A 17,443-nucleotide genomic window follows, 5' to 3' on the forward strand; every position below is an offset into this window, starting at 1 on the left:
TAAAGTGTTACAGAAAAAACAATATTTCTTTGGAGCTGTTCCAGTGCAAACTAATGTCATTTTAGTATTATTTATCTCCTGTTACAGTATTTATTAATATTTTGAATTGGCTTTTATTTTTATATGTTCATTTTAATTTTAGTTTATGTTTTAATAATTTGTTTGTATCCATTTGTCATTTTTGTTATTTTTTAAGTGATTACCTTTTACTTTTAATCTCAGTTTTAGTCATTTTAATACTTCAACTTAGACTTTTTTTCAGTTAGTTATCGAGTCAACAACTTATTTTTTTAAATTTCAGTTTCTAATATTGATATTATATTTTATTTTACCATAATTTCAGTTAACAACAATGATTTTTAATAGTTTTAGTTAACAACACAGGTCCTGAGATCAGTTTCTAAAGAAGTGATTTCCTGTGTTTGGGATCGTGTAAACAGTACATTCCCAAACACAGGAAACAACCTCAGACTTCTTTGAAACAGTGTTTTTACAGTGAGCAGGAATCACTTGTGTTATTGTTAATGCTGCTGCACACTTCCTTGAGACGCATTCAAATTATTCATTTAGCAGAGGCTGTTATCCAAACAAGGGGACTTAAGCGGTTCATCCCGAAGAGACAAGAGAAGCGCTGCTTCAAAAGTAGGACATTGGCTACATTCATACAGGACTGACAACCCAAAGACATGCTGACAGCGGGTCCAGTTCATGTGTGTGAATAGGTAAATCTCTCGTCAATCTCTTTTTGGAAGTATAATAAACATCAAGACTCTAACAATTTAACGCTTTTCAGGCCAAGAACCCATTGGTGGATAAAGAGACTGAGCTGATATATAAATTAGGGACTTGCATTTAAAACAACACGTTTACAGGTTTAATACTGTTAATCTTACTTCATACATTTTAATGCGGGGAAAGGGTTGTGCGCCATTCAGGATTGAATTGAGAATGCTTTCTAAATCCACTAAAAAGCCATTAAATATCTTAATGACAAGGATTGATACCTGATGGGAGAGTTGCAAGTTGCACCTTTATGGCAGAATATTGCAAACAACGACACCAGCTTTTATCACTTTAACTGTAAAACTTTTATTAATAAGTGATAAGTGAATTATTACAGGACAAACAATACCATGTAGTTATTCACCGCCCGGTCACTGACCTAATTTTACGATACCTGTGAGAGTGTTTTCTCTTTTAACAGAATTTAATTCATTTAATTAATTGTTGTTAATAAATGTAAAAAAATTTGTCACAACAGTATTTGAGTCCATAACATCAGATTCCTAAGAGACAGACCAAAAAGATAAAGCCTATTTTATGTGTTTTTTAACCCATTTGTAAGTCTTTAATTAGCTCATAAATGCATGCATGTCATATTTGTTTGCTTGATTCTAGGGCCTGAAATATGCTGTTATTGCTTGTTAGTTGCATGAAGTAAGATGTCAATTATTTTGGTATTTCTCTTGATTGGTTGGGCACAAAAATAAAAAAAAATTGTTGAAAATCCTTATGATATATATTTTTAAGATATTTTACTTTCAGAGTTTTTGTAAATGTACTGTTTTGAAAGGATTGACCTAGGACATGCACCATACATTTTATTATCATCATACATTTGCCCTAAATGCTCCCAAAATATGAAATAGTAGCCTAATACTGTATATACAGTGTTGGGTGTAACTTATTACTAAGTAATGAATTAGCCTACTATAATTTAATTATGGTAAAGTAAGGGATTACTATAAATTTTTCTGTAACTTAATTATAGTTGCTTCTGATGTAATTTCGTTAAATACTGTATAGACTCACTACAGAACAATTCAATATAAATCTAAACACATTCTTGGACAGATGCTACCGATGAGGGGGAGCACCGTCCCTTTGCCGAGTTTGTGGAGTATCCCTTATGGTTCCTCAAATCTGGTCCTGGAGGGCCACTACCCTGTGGAGTTTAGCTCCAACCCTGATCAAACACACCTAAACAAGCTAATAAAAATCTTCAAGATAACTAGAAAATCACAGGTAAGTGAGTTTGATCAGGGTTGGAGCTAACCTCTGCAGGACAGTGGCCCTACAGGACCAAGTTTGAGGAACCCTGCCTTATGGGTTTGCAGATCCTCTATCACCATGGGAGTCGTGGAGGATGATGCCATCAACTCCCCGGGACATTAAACTCCATCAGCAGCCATGTCCGTTCGATCTAGATAGGGCTTATCATCCCAGCCCGGAGAGTCCGGGACAACAAGAGAAAACCTGCCACAGAGTGTGAGACCCTCTAACCACAGAGTCAGATCCAGCCATATTAGGCGTAATTTGTGGGTGGGACATGTCCCCACCACTTTTTGCCAGGGACAACAAGCAACAACCACAGAGTCAGATCCGGCCATAGGCGTAATTTGTGGGTGGGACATGTCCCAACCACTTTTTGCCAGGGCCGCTATTGTCCCCACCACTTTTTGAAACATCTCGCGGCACGGATGAACCTACCTACTAACAAATACAAACAAAACATCTCCAGTTAACTAGCAGAGCATAATTTCGTTTGTTTGTTAAATAGGAGGCGATCTGGCGCTCATTGCCGCTGTTATCAGTGGGGCTGATTTCTCTTGTGGTTCGCGCACACTGTGTAGTCTTCACACGGGTGAGAGATTTAATCTATCGCTTAACGCCGTTGCAAAGACTTTCAATTTGTTCCGGTGAAATCACAAAACAAAATGCACAAAATATTGTCCCTGTTCTTGATATACAATCACTGAGGATATTCTAATTTGATGAGAAAAAAAACTATACGAGAGCAAATTAGAACCCAGAACCTCTGAAAAATTTGTACCACTAGGGCATTCGAAAATACAAACAGATTTTGCGAATCTATGTATTTATTCTCGTGAAAAATCTTGGCACCACCGATATATTGTGTTTAGATGCAAGTATGAAACTATCACATGAGTTCTATATCGATAAATAAACCCAATGCAATTTCTACAATTGTTATTGTATATATTTTACATCTGAGGTAGCATTGTTTTAGCAATGCTAGATCATACCGACCCCCATGCACACCTGTCCCACCCACTTTTTAAAACAAAGTTATGCCACTGGACCCTGCCCAAGAGTTCGTCCCGGTTGTCATATCTGCCCCATCGTCCTTGGATTTTTACTTGGGTCTTCACCTTGCCCTGCTCCACCGCCCAGGACGACCATCAGTACTCCGCTTTGGCTCCTCTCTCCAGCAGTTCTGCCGTGTTAAACCCCAGCCCTCCAGGCCAATTTCTCCACCTCGACCTGTCAGTCCTTCGGTCCTCCGCCTTTAGTCCTCCACCTTGGCTCTTCGTTCTCTCTGCTCCGCCGTGGTCCGCCATCACTCAGGCTCCACCGGGTTCCCTCGTCCCACTAGCTACACCATGGTCTCTTGTCATCCTAGTTTCGCTGCAGACATCTGGACCTCCGGCTGTGCCTCAATCCTCCTCCCCTTTCGGCTCCACTGGGTTCCTCCTTCCCTTTCGTTTCGCCTTGGTCCTCGCTCTCTCTGGTGTTGCCCTGTTCTGCCACGGTCACCTGAGCCGACGGCATCACCTCTGCTCTGCTGGCCTATGATGCTGCCTTGGGACATCGTCCTTGGAGTTTCGCTTGGGTCTCCACCTCGTCCTGCTCCAACACCCAGGCTCCATCCAGGAAGACCATCAGTGCTCCACCTTGGCTCTTCTCTCCTCCAGTTCTGCCATGGTAAACCCCAGTCCTCCAGGCCCATTTCTCCTCCTTGACCTGTCAGTCCTTCAGTCGTACGCCTTTAGTCCTCCACCTTGGCTCTGCGCTCCCTCTGCTCCGCCATGGTCCACCATCACTCAGGCTCCACCTGGCTCCCTCATCCCTCCAGCTACACCTTGGTCTCTCATCATCCAGGTTTCGCCACGGACTTTCGGACCTCCAGCTGTGCCTCTGTCCTCCTCCCCTTCGACTCCACTGGGTTCCTCCTTCCCTCCGGTTTTGCCTTGGTCCTGGCTCTCTCTGGGGTTGCCCTCTTCTGCCAGGCCCCCGCCTCTGCCACGGTCACCTGAGCCGACGACATCACCTCAGCCCCCCAGGGCTATGATGTCGTCCTGGGTCATCGTCCTTGGAGTTTCGCTTGGGTCTCCAGGCTCCATCCAGGAAGACCATCAGGGCTCTGCCTTGGCTCCTCCCTCCGCCAGTTCTGCCACGGTATTCCCCTCTGCTGGCTCCTCCTGTCTCATGTCCTTTTCAAGCCTCTCCTTGCCCTCCTCCCAAACCCCCTCCCTCCACCGATGGACTTGTGCATACAATGCGAGGACGAACCTTGTGGGAAGGGGGAGTACCTAATATTGCAAGCCCATCCTTATGTGCTTGTCTCAAGAAACCAACAACCCAACGGTCATTCAACCCAAATTTATTACTGTTGACTATGAGATGACGTTAATAATCAGCAGTAAATCTCAATGTGATTTGATCAGACCATTAATAAATGTGACCAATGTCAGGAAAAATTTCACATTGGCAACTCATTAACACTTTTAACATCCCTCCCTCACCCTCCCTCGCCATCACTTAAATCTTTGTTTGGAGTAGCGAACAGACTGCGCACACCTTGACCTTGTCGGACTGAGATCGGGTAATGTCTTATCAGTCTAATAGATAGTGTTGGAGGTGTGGACTGACTGCGCTGAAAGAAGAGCCCCTCTGATATGAGAGAATCACCACTGAGAGCAGCTCAGCACAACAGGTATGAACCAGTCCCTCTCGCTCTCTCTATTACAAAAATATTTCACATTTAAATGATTTGATTGAGCAGTGTAACTGCTGGTCATTTGAAATGTTTTATGAAGTTGATTTGGAAACAGAAAAGAACACTAAAGAGATATTTTAGATATCTCAATAGTTTGCAGTGAGATTGACGTTTGTTTAAAACTATGTTTAAAACTAAATCCATAAAATATGGTGATACACCTGACAGAGCCATTTAAGGTTCTGTAAAGGACCTTTTCTTCTAAGTCTGGATATAAACAGTTAAACAGTCTCATTTTTGTATTTCAATTTTTTTATTCATGAATATATTTTTTTCCATGGTGCAGTATTTTTTTTAATTATCCTGCAATAATTCATCAGACATAATCTGTTGAAAAGAGAAGTTCCATATTAATATTCAGTAGCTCTGTTATATATGCAATATGATTTGCCAGGTTAATAATTGCAGGTAAAGGTTGTTGTCTCTGTAGTTCAACACACAGGAGTAATGAATAGAAAAAAAAAAAAAATAAATAAAGTTCAGCCTTACTACCTCTTTAGTTCTGTCACGTTTAAACTGAAGAAAACTGAGGTGAGGACTCATGTGCAGTGAAAAGAAGAATTTAATAACAAAACAAATATAAACAGGAAACAAAAACCCACAAGGGGGGGGAAAAAACACAATCAGAATAACAGAATACAAACTTAAACAAACCAAAAGGAATCACGGGGAACCGGGAGACGAAGACAATACAACGATTCGACAAAGACTGAACACACAAAGGAACTTATAAAGGGGACAAATCAAGCAGGGAAATGAGGGAACACAGGTGGGGCAAATAAAAGCAATAACGAGATAACAAAGGGGGTGGGATCTAGACAGAGACAGGAAAATTACAAAACACCACATGTGCTACACGAGACAGGACAGGCATGTGACAAATTCTCTTGCTAAATGTATGTCAGATAAGACTAAATGTTTTGTTTTGTCATGAGGAGACATTAGTTGATGCCCTTGAGAAGTTGAAAATAGCTAAACAGTTATTCCTCTGTGAAACCACATTTCAGATGCAGTCAAACTGAAGAATGAAGAAGAATAAAGGTGAAAACTTAACATCATCAGATAAAAACATAACATCAAACAAAGCTGATAAAGGTAAGAACTGTATTATGCTGCATGTCTCATTTTAATTGCACAATATCTACAATTACATGTACATAATAATCAAGAAATAAACAAATTAGTTTTTGATGTTTTACTCAATTTTCTTTCTTACAAAACAGATGCTGACCTCAAGTGAGTATTTTGTTTTTTTTATTGACTTTTTTCTTATAAATCTATATTATTTATGCATGATATGCTAGGCTACCATTGGAGAGAAAAATGTCTTAATATTTTATTGATTGGATTAGTGCTTTTAGATATTTGTTGTTGTTGAATGTGTTAATATGAAGTGGTTTTCAATGAAAAGGGAGAGAAAAACTAAAAACTATTCTAGCAACACTATTATTGGTTTGACATACAAGTAACGATTGTTAAGAATTGATTTCAATTGATTTATTTATTATAAATGAACTGTGTGCATTTGTATAGTTGTATAATATAATAATAAAGGTTGTGCATGAAAATCAATTAAAAAAGTATTACAAATATTTCTGTGTTTGAAGGAATGGCAGCGACAAAACAAAAGAGGAAGCTCTGAGCGTTGGATTCTTTCAGCTGGTAAGGGTCTCCATATGATTCTGCTGTTCAGATTGGTCTTGTTCTAGATTTTTCTCTCACATCGTCACTGTTTGTGACCTCTGCCCAGTTCCGTTTTGCCACATGGAAGGAAGGCCTGATGATGGCGGTGGGAAGCGTGTGCTCTCTGGTCCACGGCGCCGCGTCTCCTCTCATGCTGCTGGTGTATGGCATGATGACCAACACCTTTGTGGAGTATGAGCTTGAGGTTCAGGAACTGACCGACCCGAACAAAGCCTGCATCAATAACACCATTACCTGGCTGAACGGGTCTGTGGTCGAGCGGCCGGACAGCACCACCACGTACTGTGGGTGAGTGAGGATGTTCAGGACACCATGTGAGACATACAAATGATTCTGTCTGCACGACAACCTCAGCGGCCCCATTCTACTAGAACCTGAGGAAAATTGTATTGTTCTGTGCAAATGCAGGAGCCTAGGATATAGTCCACTTTAGACATTCTACTAACTATAAGTAAATTTGCAACTACATATCAACTAACTCTCATTAGAGTATTAATAGGCTGTTAAAGGTAGGGTATGTCATTTTCGAAGAGGCTATAGCAAACTTGCTTTGACATTTACATTTAGTCATTTAGCAGACGCTTTTATCCAAAGCGACTTACAAATGAGAGCAGTAGAAGCAACTAGAACAGTCAAGGGCAACAGTATGCAAGTGCAGTAAACAAGTTAATCTAGCACAGAACACACAGGACAGAAGTTTTTTTTTTTAAATAATTTAGACAGACAGAAAATGAATAGAATGATAAGTGCTATTCTTGATTGGTCAGGTGCTGCTGGAAGAGATGTGTCTTTAGATGTTTTTTGAAAATGGCTACAGACTCGGCCGCACAAATTGAGATAGGCAGGTCATTCCACCAGGTGGGAACGGTCCAGGAAAAGGTCCGTGAGAGCGATTTCATGCCTCTTTGGTATGGCACCACAAGGCGTCGTTCACTGGCAGAACGTAAGCTCCTGGAGGGTGTGTAAGTCTGAACAAGCGAGTTGAGGTATATCGGTGCAGAGCCAGTGGTTGCTTTGTAGGTGAGCACCAGTGTCTTGAATTTGATGCGAGCGGCTATTGGCAGCCAGTGCAAACTGATGAATAGAGGCGTGACGTGCGCTCTCTTCGGCTCGTTAAAGACCACCCTCGCCGCTGCATTCTGGATCAGTTGCAAGGGTTTGATAGTGCATGCCGGAAGGCCCGCTAGAAGAGCATTACAGTAGTCCAGTCTGGAGAGAACAAGAGCTTGGACCAGGAGTTGTGTGGCCTGCTCTGATAGGAAGGGTCTAATCTTCCTAATGTTATATAGTGCAGATCTGCAGGACCGGGTTGTTGCAGTGATGTGGTCAGTGAATTTTAGCTGATCATCAATCACAACTCCAAGGTTCCTGGCTGTCCTGGACGGAGTTATGGTTGATGAACCTAGCTGAATGGAGAGATTGTGGTGAAGTGCTGGGTTGGCTGAGACCACAAGCAGTTCTGTCTTTGCAAGGTTGAGTTGCAGGTGATGTTCCTTCATCCAGGCAGAAATGTCTGTTAGGCAGGCAGCGATACGAACACCAACCGTGGGATCATCTGGTTGAAATGAGAAGTAGAGTTGAGTGTCGTCGGCATAGCAGTGATAGGAAAAGCCATGTTTCTGAATGACAGATCCCAGTGATGACATGTAGATGGAGAAGAGGAGTGGTCCAAGCACTGAGCCCTAGGGAACGCCAGTAGCTAGATGATGTGACTTAGACACTTCACCTCTCCATGACACCCTGAAGGACCTACCTGAGAGGTAAGACTTGAACCACTGGAGAGCAGTTCCTGAGATGCCCATCTTCAAGAGAGTTGACAGGAGGATCTGGTGGTTAACTGTGTCAAAAGCAGCAGACAAATCCAGTAGGATAAGTACTGTGGATTTGGAAGCTGCTCTTGCCTGTCTCAGTGCCTCCGTAACTGAGAGCAGGGCAGTCTCAGTTGAGTGGTCGCTTTTGAAGCTGGATTGGTTGATGTCCAGGAGGTTGTTCTGTTCAAGAAACGTAGAGAGCTGGTTAAACACAACTCGCTCAAGTGTCTTTGCAATGAAAGGCAGAAGGGATACCGGTCTGTAGTTTTCTAAAAGTGCTGGGTTAAGAGAGGGTTTCTTAAGCAGTGGGGTTACCCGAGCCTGCTTAAATGCTGTGGGGAAGGTCCTGGTGTGAAGAGAGGTGTTGACAATGTGAGTGAGTGCAGGAGTCACAGAAGAAGAAATGGCCTGAAGGAGGTGGGTGGGGATAAGATCAAGCGGACAGGTAGTGGGATGATTGGAAAGGATGAGTTTGGAGACATCTGCTTCGGAGAGCAGAGAGAAGGAGGGGAGCATGTGTGTGATGGTTGTTGAGAAGTGCGTGTCGGTTTGTGGTGAATTGGCTGCTGATGGAGGAGGTTTTGTTTGTGAAAAATGATGCAAAGTCATCAGCAGTAAGAGTTGATGAAGGGGGGGGGGGGGACAAAGGAGCGAAGAGAATGTTTTGAAAAGTGCACGAGAGTCAGAGCAGTTGTGGTAGTATGAAGTTTTAGCAGTGGAGACATTAGTAGAGAAAGAAGCGAGAAGAGACTGATACAGGGTTTGGTCAGTAGCGTTTTTAGTTTTGCGCCACTTCCTCTCTGCCGCCCGGAGTCCAGAGCGATGTTCGCGGAGAACATCAGACAGCCAGGGGGCAGAGGGGGTGGTGCGGGCTGGCCTGGATGAAAGGGGACAGAAGTTGTCTAAGCAAAGCGTGTCAGTAGCACTGTTAGTGTCTAGTGCTGAGAACTGAGCAGATGGAGGGAGTGAGGATAAAACCATAGTGGATAGACGGGAGGGAGAGAGCGAGCGTAGATTACGCCGAAAGGTGATCTGCAGAGGAGTGCGTGTTGTGTCAGGAGTCAGTAGGAGGTTAAGAGTGATGAGAAAGTGATCTGAGGTGTGCAGTGGAGTAACTAACGTGTTGTCTGTGGAGCAGTAGCGTGTGTAGATAAGGTCCAGATGGTTACCTGATTTGTGAGTAGCTGTAGTAGATACTCGCTTAAGGTCAAATGAGGTCAGAAGAGTGGTGAAGTCTGTAGCCTGGGGTTTATCAAGGTGGATGTTGAAGTCACCAAGCAGTACCAAAGGAGTGCAATCCTCAGGGAAGTGAGAGAGTAAAATATCCAACTCCTCCAAGAAGTTACCCAGTTGACCTGGAGGGTGATAAATAACTACAACATGGATTTTAGCAGGATGAGTGATAGTGATTGAGTGTGATTCAAATGAGCAGTTGCCAGATAGAGATGGAATGGGCCCAAATTTACAATCATTTGAGATGAGCAAACCAGTACCTCCACCCCTCCCAATCAGGCGAGGGGTGTGTGAAAAAGTGAAATTATTTGAGAGAGCCGCAGGACTGGCAGTGTCTTCTGGTTTGATCCAGGTTCCAGTTAGAGCCATGAGACTGAGATGTGAATGAGTGGAAATAGATGGAATAAAGTCTGCTTTGTTTACAGCAGACTGGCAGTTCCAGAGACCAATTGGAATGGACATTAATGTAGCAGAGGAAATAGGTACACTACGCAGATTATTAGAATTACGGCGTCTAGAATGTACTGAGCGTGATTTACGGGTGTATGTGGTAATAGTAGCGAATAGTAGATAATTTGAAAGCATAAGATCCCACCCTCGCCTTTAGTCCTCCACCTTAGCTCAGTGCTCCCTCTGCTCCGCCGTGGTCTGCCAGGCTCCGTCCAGGAAGACCATCAGGCCTCCGCTTTGGCTCCTCTCTCCGCCAGTTCTGCCATTGTAAACCCCAGCCCTCCAGGCCCATTTCTCCACCTCGAACTATCAGTCGTCCGCCTTCAGTCCTCCACCTTGGCTTTGCGCTCCCTCTGCTCCGCCGTGGTCTGCCATCACTCAGGCTCCACCGGGCTCCCTCGTCCCTCCAGCTACACCTTGGTCTCTCGTCATCCTGGTTTCACCACGGGCTTCTGGACCTCCAGCTGTACCTCAGTCCTGCTCCCCTTCGGCTCCACTGAGTTCCTCCTTCTCTCCGGTTTTGCCTTGGTCCTCGCTCTCTCTGGTGTTGCCCTCTTCTGCCAGGCCCCTGCCTCTGCCACGGTCACATAACCTCAGCGGCCCCATTCTACTAGAACCTGAGGAAAATTGTATTGTTATGTGCAACTTTGCAACTACATACCAACTAACTCTCATTAGAGTATTAGTATGCTGTTAAAGGAAGGGTAGGTAATTTTGGGAGAGGCTGTAGCGAGCTTGCTTTGAAAGCACAAGATCCCACTGTCCCTTCAGAGCATCTCCAAAGCCACGTGAATACGTCCAGCAGGAACGTTCAAGTCAAGAGAGACAATGTTAAACTACCTCATGTCTCAAAGCACATAACATTACAAAAATAAGGAACGTAAACAACTTAAAGAGCTCTGACCTGTATCACCTGACTGCTGCAGATTCCTTTCGCTCCTGATAGTTGTAACGTAGTTTGTATGTTCAGGGAAGAAGGAGGCGGGAACCGGCAAACAATCAAGTTTTTAATAAAATTAACCAACAAAATAAAATAACGACGGCTGCCCCTCACGGACAACTGCCGCCTACGTACAAAAACAAATATAAACAAACACAACTCAAATTCCAGGCCTGGGCCCCGTTTCAATAAGGAGGTTCAACCAACTCTGAGTTTAAACCTGAACTCTGAGTTGACTTACTCTGAGATGGGAAACTCTGAGTTTTGGGTTTCAGAACAGCTGAATTGAGGTAGTTCAATCAACTCTGAGTAGACTGACTCTGAGTTAAGCAAATGCACCCCAACTATGAAAAGCCACGATCAATGGAGCTCCGAAATTATGATTCACCCAAAAAAAAGACGTTTGCATACTTCCGGGTCAATATGTAAGTTTAATTCTTAATTAGTTTAAGTTTAATTTTCATGGTATCCAAAAGGCAAAAAAAGAATGTTGCAGCAGCTAAAAATGAAAAATAAAAACATAATTCAATCAGGTAAAGCTTTAAGCATAAAATGTTCATGGGTGTAGGTTTTATGACTTTACAAACATTTGACATATTAAATATCATTCAGTGTCCAATGTGCAGCAGCTTTTCCCACATAGACCCTTTTCACAGTGATGACGTGTTTTAAAGGTCCCATGGCATGGCATTTTTCTATTATTTTATAATGTTTCCTGAGGTGTACTTATATTGTTAGTATGACTTTTACATCATAAAATGTCATAATTTAGAAATAATAATTAAATAATTAATTAAATAATTTTTTTTACTGCTGTTTGCCCTGTGGCTGAATGCCGTGGTTCAAAAGAAAGATCGTTCGCGAACCGGACATCACTAATGTACCAGAGATGGAGCTCAGCGATTGCTAACAAAGTTATTTATAGTAACTATGAGAGCGCTGTCAGTCAGCCAAGTTTATTGTGTTTGTATCTGAGAGTTCTGAATAAACACGAGTCCCAGTCACACAGAGTCCGTCTTCATCATTATTACCAACTTTGTAACACATGCAAAGTACCATTACAGCTGTCGAGATGAACGAGTTAAAAGTAAGTGTTGATAATAGCATTATTTTTAAAATAAAATAAAAGCGTCAGTGACGCGCGTTGAGTACACAGCGCAAACAAAGACACAACAGCAGTTATCGAATGTAATCCAGTTTATTGTGGGGCTAGGCTGGCTAGCCCGAATATGCTCACGCTTACCCCCCTTCTGCTTAATCTCACGCCGCGTTTGGTGCCTCCGCTGTGGGCCAGATGCAGTACTGGGGGTTGGGGATGTTGAAGGCCACCGGCCAGTGCAGCCCGAGCTTCGGCGTGTGTGAAGTTTTTCTCTAAAGATGTTACTCTGCCGATGTTGAGCGGAAACTCATGACTGTATGCACATTTTAGAACCGATAGACGCGACGATGACGTACAAAAACACTGACTCACAAGATAGAAAACACCGTTCTGTCGGGAGAGAGAGAAGCTGCATTGTGTGCACGAATAATAAATAATTAGCTACACATCAGAAATCACTGATCACAGATCAGAAGGAACTGAAAAAAGACTTCTGTTTTCATTTGTACATCCAAACACTGAGAAACTGCCAGCATTTACTCGTTCACAAGCCATGATCTCTCCAGGACAAACAAATATGGCGCTCGCATGGGCGTGCCAAATTCTCTGGGCGGAGGAAAGGGAGGTAACCGTTCCTGCTTGGACGTCAAACCAGGAGACTTCAGGATTGGCTCGTCTGGCCTGTCATTTTCTCAAAGGCAGAGAAAGACAGCCAGAACTCGGGTTTACACCGATCAACATTTCTATCCACTTGGGGACAATATTCAGGCTAGGGGAACTCATATTAATGTTGAAAAACCTCATAAAATGAAAATTTCATGCCATGGGACCTTTAATGGTCATCAATATAAAAAAAATCCTGCAACGTTTTTTGTATTTCTTTTCTTTTTTTAAATGTTTGTACATTTATAACACTAATACTTTGTATTATATTACTTTTGCATCAAATTACAAAAAACAAGTTACCGCTGCTGTGAGGGTGTTTCTAATAATAAATAATATCTTTCTCTCTTTTGACTTCTGTTATACAATCTCACTCTATTTTGTCCCTCTTTTTGAAAGTTGCGAAATCACTATTGTGGAGTTTTTCTTTTTCTATTTGAGCAAATGGGGACACAAAAATATATATTTAATGTATTCTCTCATTTACCGCTATAAAATTTAACCCAACTATGATGACTTCAACTTCGGAAACCCAGAAATGTGAAAAGGGTCTATGCTCTTTTCTCACATAATGAAATGTTCTCTGATCCCACCTGTTACATTTATTAATTAGAGTAGTGACATTAACATTTGACTTCTACTCAGGCCAGCCAAACACCAGCACCACTGACAGATGAAGAGATGGAGGAAGAATATCCAACTGGAAAAAGAATAAAGTATTTGTAGGAAATAAAGATGACCATAAAAATTTTAAATAAATGTATTTAACAGCTGTGGTGGTGGTGGTTATGGCATATATCTCGTACCACCGGCAGCATCCTTCCATCCCATACAGTAATCTGTTTTCAGAAAGTGTGATAGTGTCATCAATGCGTCCAACCACTGGAAATTCTAATTATTAGGTTACTTCTAGAGGTTTATCAAGTGAATGTATAAAAGGACATGCCATTTTTGTCACTTTGCCAGTGTCCTCATGATGAAAATATGAGCAATGAATGAATGTTCCAGCACTGCAAAAAAATGCTTTTCTTTCTATGTATTTTTGTCAAGTGGCAGATAATTTAATATGTTTTAAGTAAACTTTGCTTACTTTAGATTTAGATTAAATTTATTTCTTGAAATGCAACCAAAATTCTCAGTAAGAAAAGCATTTGTGGCGTTTGAATGAATGAATGAAGTATTTAAACACCGCTGGCGCTTTAAAAAGGGGAGGAGACTGAAAGAAACTCTGGGTTTACCAAAGAAAACCTGCTCCTGACCAGGTTAGGTTCACAGAGTAAGTTACCCTGGTAACTGACTCTGAGTATAAGTTACCTCTCTTTTAGAAACGGGCTTGACTTACCCCGCTTTCTCAGGTTTGACATACCTCCCATTCTGAAACGGAAAACCCAGAGTTCCCCTCATTTCAGGGTTAACATACTCAGAGTTTTCACTTAACCTCCTTTCTGAAACGGGGCCCTGGTCCTCTCTCGTCTTGCACTGTTGTCGCTCCTCCTTTTATGCTCCCGTCACTCCTCCGTGAGACGAGACTGGTGTGGCGCGCAGCTGGCGCTCATTATCACTCGGCACGCTCTCATGGTCCCTCGCCTCGCTGCTTGCCACAATAGTGTTGCCATTGAAACACATAAGTGTGTGAACGCAGCAGAAGCTTGTTGTTTTGGTTCAGGAAGAACTGTAAAAGGTGGCTGCTGTTTCATTTGCGGTGCTCAATGACTCAAGTCTGCCTAACTCATAGCATTAAACGCGTTGATGACGTGGGATGTCTGCGTGAGCAGGTGCGTGGAGGTATGGAAATACATCGTATTGTTGCATTCGGACCGAATGCGATGATTGGATGAACATTTTTATGGTCCTGCTCCTTCCACAGACGAGATATACACTCACCTAAAGGATTATTAGGAACACCATACTAATACTGTGTTTGACCCCCTTTCGCCTTCAGAACTGCCTTAATTCTACGTGGCATTGATTCAACAAGGTGCTCAAAGCATTCTTTAGAAATGTTGGCCCATATTGATAGGATAGCATGTTGCAGTTAATGGAGATTTGTGGGATGCACATCCAGGGCACGAAGCTCCCGTTCCACCACATCCCAAAGATGCTCTATTGGGTTGAGATCCGGTGACTGTGGGGGCCATTTTAGTACAGTGAACTCATTGTCATGTTCAAGAAACCAATTTAAAATGATTTGAGATTTGTGACACGGTGCATTATCCTGCTGGAAGTAGCCATCAGAGGATGGGTACATGGTGGTCATAAAGGGATGGACATGGTCAGAAACAATGCTCAGGTAGGCCGTGGCATTTAAACGATGCCCAATTGGCACTAAGGGGCCTAAAGTGTGCCAAGAAAACATCCCCCACACCATTACACCACCACCACCAGCCTGCACAGTGGTAACAAGGCATGATGGATCCATGCTCTTATTCTGTTTACGCCAAATTCTGACTCTACCATCTGAATGTCTCAACAGAAATCGAGACTCATCAGACCAGGCAACATTTTTCCAGTCTTCAACTGTCCAATTTTGGTGAGCTCGTGCAAATTGTAGCCTCTTTTTCCTATTTGTAGTGGAGATGAGTGGTACCCGGTGGGGTCTTCTGCTGTTGTAGCCCATCCGCCTCAAGGTTGTGCGTGTTGTGGCTTCACAAATGTTTTGCTGCATACCTCGTTGTAATGAGTGGTTATTTCAGTCAAAGTTGCTCTTCTATCAGCTTGAATCAGTCGGCCCATTCTCCTCTGACCTCTAGCATCAACAAGGCATTTTCGCCCACAGGACTGCCGCATACTGGATGTTTTTCCCTTTTCACACCATTCTTTGAAAATTCTAGAAATGGTTGTGCGTGAAAATCCCAGTAACTGAGCAGATTGTGAAATACTCAGACCGGCCCGTCTGGCACCAACAACCATGCCACACTCAAAATTGCTTAAATCACCTTTCTTTCCCATTCTGACATTCAGTTTGGAGTTCAGGAGATTGTCTTGACCAGGACCACACCCCTAAATGCATTGAAGCAACTGCCATGTGATTGGTTGATTAGATAATTGCATTAATGAGAAATGATATTTACTTAGTATAATGTCTGTTGGGAGCATCAAAATAAAGTGTTAGCAGATATTAAGCAGACAGTTTAATACTCTAATCAATAACTAATACTCTAATTGACAGTTGAAAAGGTACTTATAGTTAGCAGAATGTGAACTATCGAAATAAATTGTCAACTTTTTTCTGAAATTCCATAGGAGAATTATTTGTAGACCCAATTGAGACCAGTGTTGACAAAGCAAAAGAATAGAGCTTTAAAATAAACATGTGTATCTAGTCTCCTTTGGTTCTGGAAAATGTGATATATTAATTAAGACTGAAATTGAATATGAGTTTGAGATCTCTTCTGAAACTCTAGATGAGAAACACAAAGAAGATTACTAGCATATGTTTCTCTAGAAACTTTTACTCTGGTAATTTTTATATATTATATTTTGATTATATCAATATTTAATATTTATAACTATTGATACTTATGTTATATATTATATACTGTATATACAGTATATATATACAGGACAGGTAAAACATTGTAAAACATTCAAACATTGTAAAATGTGTCACTTTGCATATGCATCTGTCAAATGCACAGGTGTAAAACATAATCAAATGATACATTATTATACATAATTACATTCTAAAGTAATACATTATATTGTAAATGTTCTTGCTCTGTCCTTCTCTACAGTGTGGATATTGAGGCTGAGATGACCCAGTTTGCATTTTACTATGTTGGAATTGGAGGTGGAGTCCTTATCCTGAGTTACTTTCAGGTACAAGAAAACCTTTTTACTATCTGGATGAATGCGCTTCATAGGACTGGCCCAATATTAATGTAAATCTTGTATAAGAGATGAAGTTCTAATACACATCCACTCATCTGCTACAGGTCTGCAGGAGACAGAAATATTATTTTGCCCTCAAGAAGAAATCTTGTTTGTGACTTCACCGCATTCATGAGTATTCACTCTGGTTTCAGATCGCTCTCTGGGTTTCTGCTGCCGCCAGACAGGTCCAACGCATCCGAAAAATGTACTTCAGAAAGATAATGCGCATGGAGATCGGCTGGTTCGACTGCACCTCCGTCGGCGAGCTAAACACGAGAATATCTGAGTAATGTTCAAGTCTTTCTGTGCTATCTTAGCTATGCTCATGAATCTGTCATGGTGTTATATATTGAACCTTGGTGCATTGACACCTCAAAACGTGCATCTTGAAGAGTAATGAGAGTTTTCTGTGGACGATAAACCGATTTTAAAATCAATTTAGGAAGTTGTTTCATTTTGCATGTTTGTGACTTCTTTTTTTCATGTAGTGACATTAACAAAATCAACAACGCTATAGCAGATCAGGTGTCCATCTTCATCGAGAGGATCTCAACATTCATATTTGGTTTCATGGTGGGATTCATTGGCGGATGGAAGCTGACACTGGTGGTGATAGCAGTGAGTCCTCTCATAGGACTGGCTGCAGGACTCATGGCAATGGTTGGTATCACTACAGACATTTTAATATGAAGGAGATGAACCACTCGTAGAATTCAATGTACAGTACCTTGAATGCAATGCAAAAGTCCCTTTTGATAAATGCATATGCCAAATGCGTGTCAAAAATTGTGCAATTTTTTACAATATTTTTAATGCTTTTGAAAGAAGTCTCTTACGCCGCATTCACACGGGGCTTCGGCGTCAACGCT

The 17,443-nt window shown here is 42.0% G+C and overlaps 1 protein-coding gene across 1 annotated transcript in view; it reads left to right on the forward strand.

Moving 5' to 3' along the window:
- The first annotated feature begins 468 nt into the window (after positions 1-468).
- The window catches only part of abcb11a (ATP-binding cassette, sub-family B (MDR/TAP), member 11a), a 39,517-nt gene continuing 22,542 nt past the window's right edge, over positions 469-17,443 (forward strand). The window contains exons 1-8 of the mRNA XM_079822236.1: positions 469-722; positions 4,643-4,738; positions 5,809-5,905; positions 6,409-6,463; positions 6,552-6,793; positions 16,436-16,520; positions 16,727-16,860; positions 17,063-17,234. Coding sequence (XP_079678362.1) covers positions 6,582-6,793; positions 16,436-16,520; positions 16,727-16,860; positions 17,063-17,234 — 603 coding nt within the window. The 5' untranslated portion in view covers positions 469-722; positions 4,643-4,738; positions 5,809-5,905; positions 6,409-6,463; positions 6,552-6,581. The remainder of the gene's footprint in view (positions 723-4,642; positions 4,739-5,808; positions 5,906-6,408; positions 6,464-6,551; positions 6,794-16,435; positions 16,521-16,726; positions 16,861-17,062; positions 17,235-17,443) is intronic.

Source organism: Gobio gobio (genome assembly GCF_949357685.1).
Source record: "Gobio gobio genome assembly, chromosome: 7".
Taxonomy (NCBI): Eukaryota; Metazoa; Chordata; class Actinopteri; order Cypriniformes; family Gobionidae; genus Gobio; species Gobio gobio.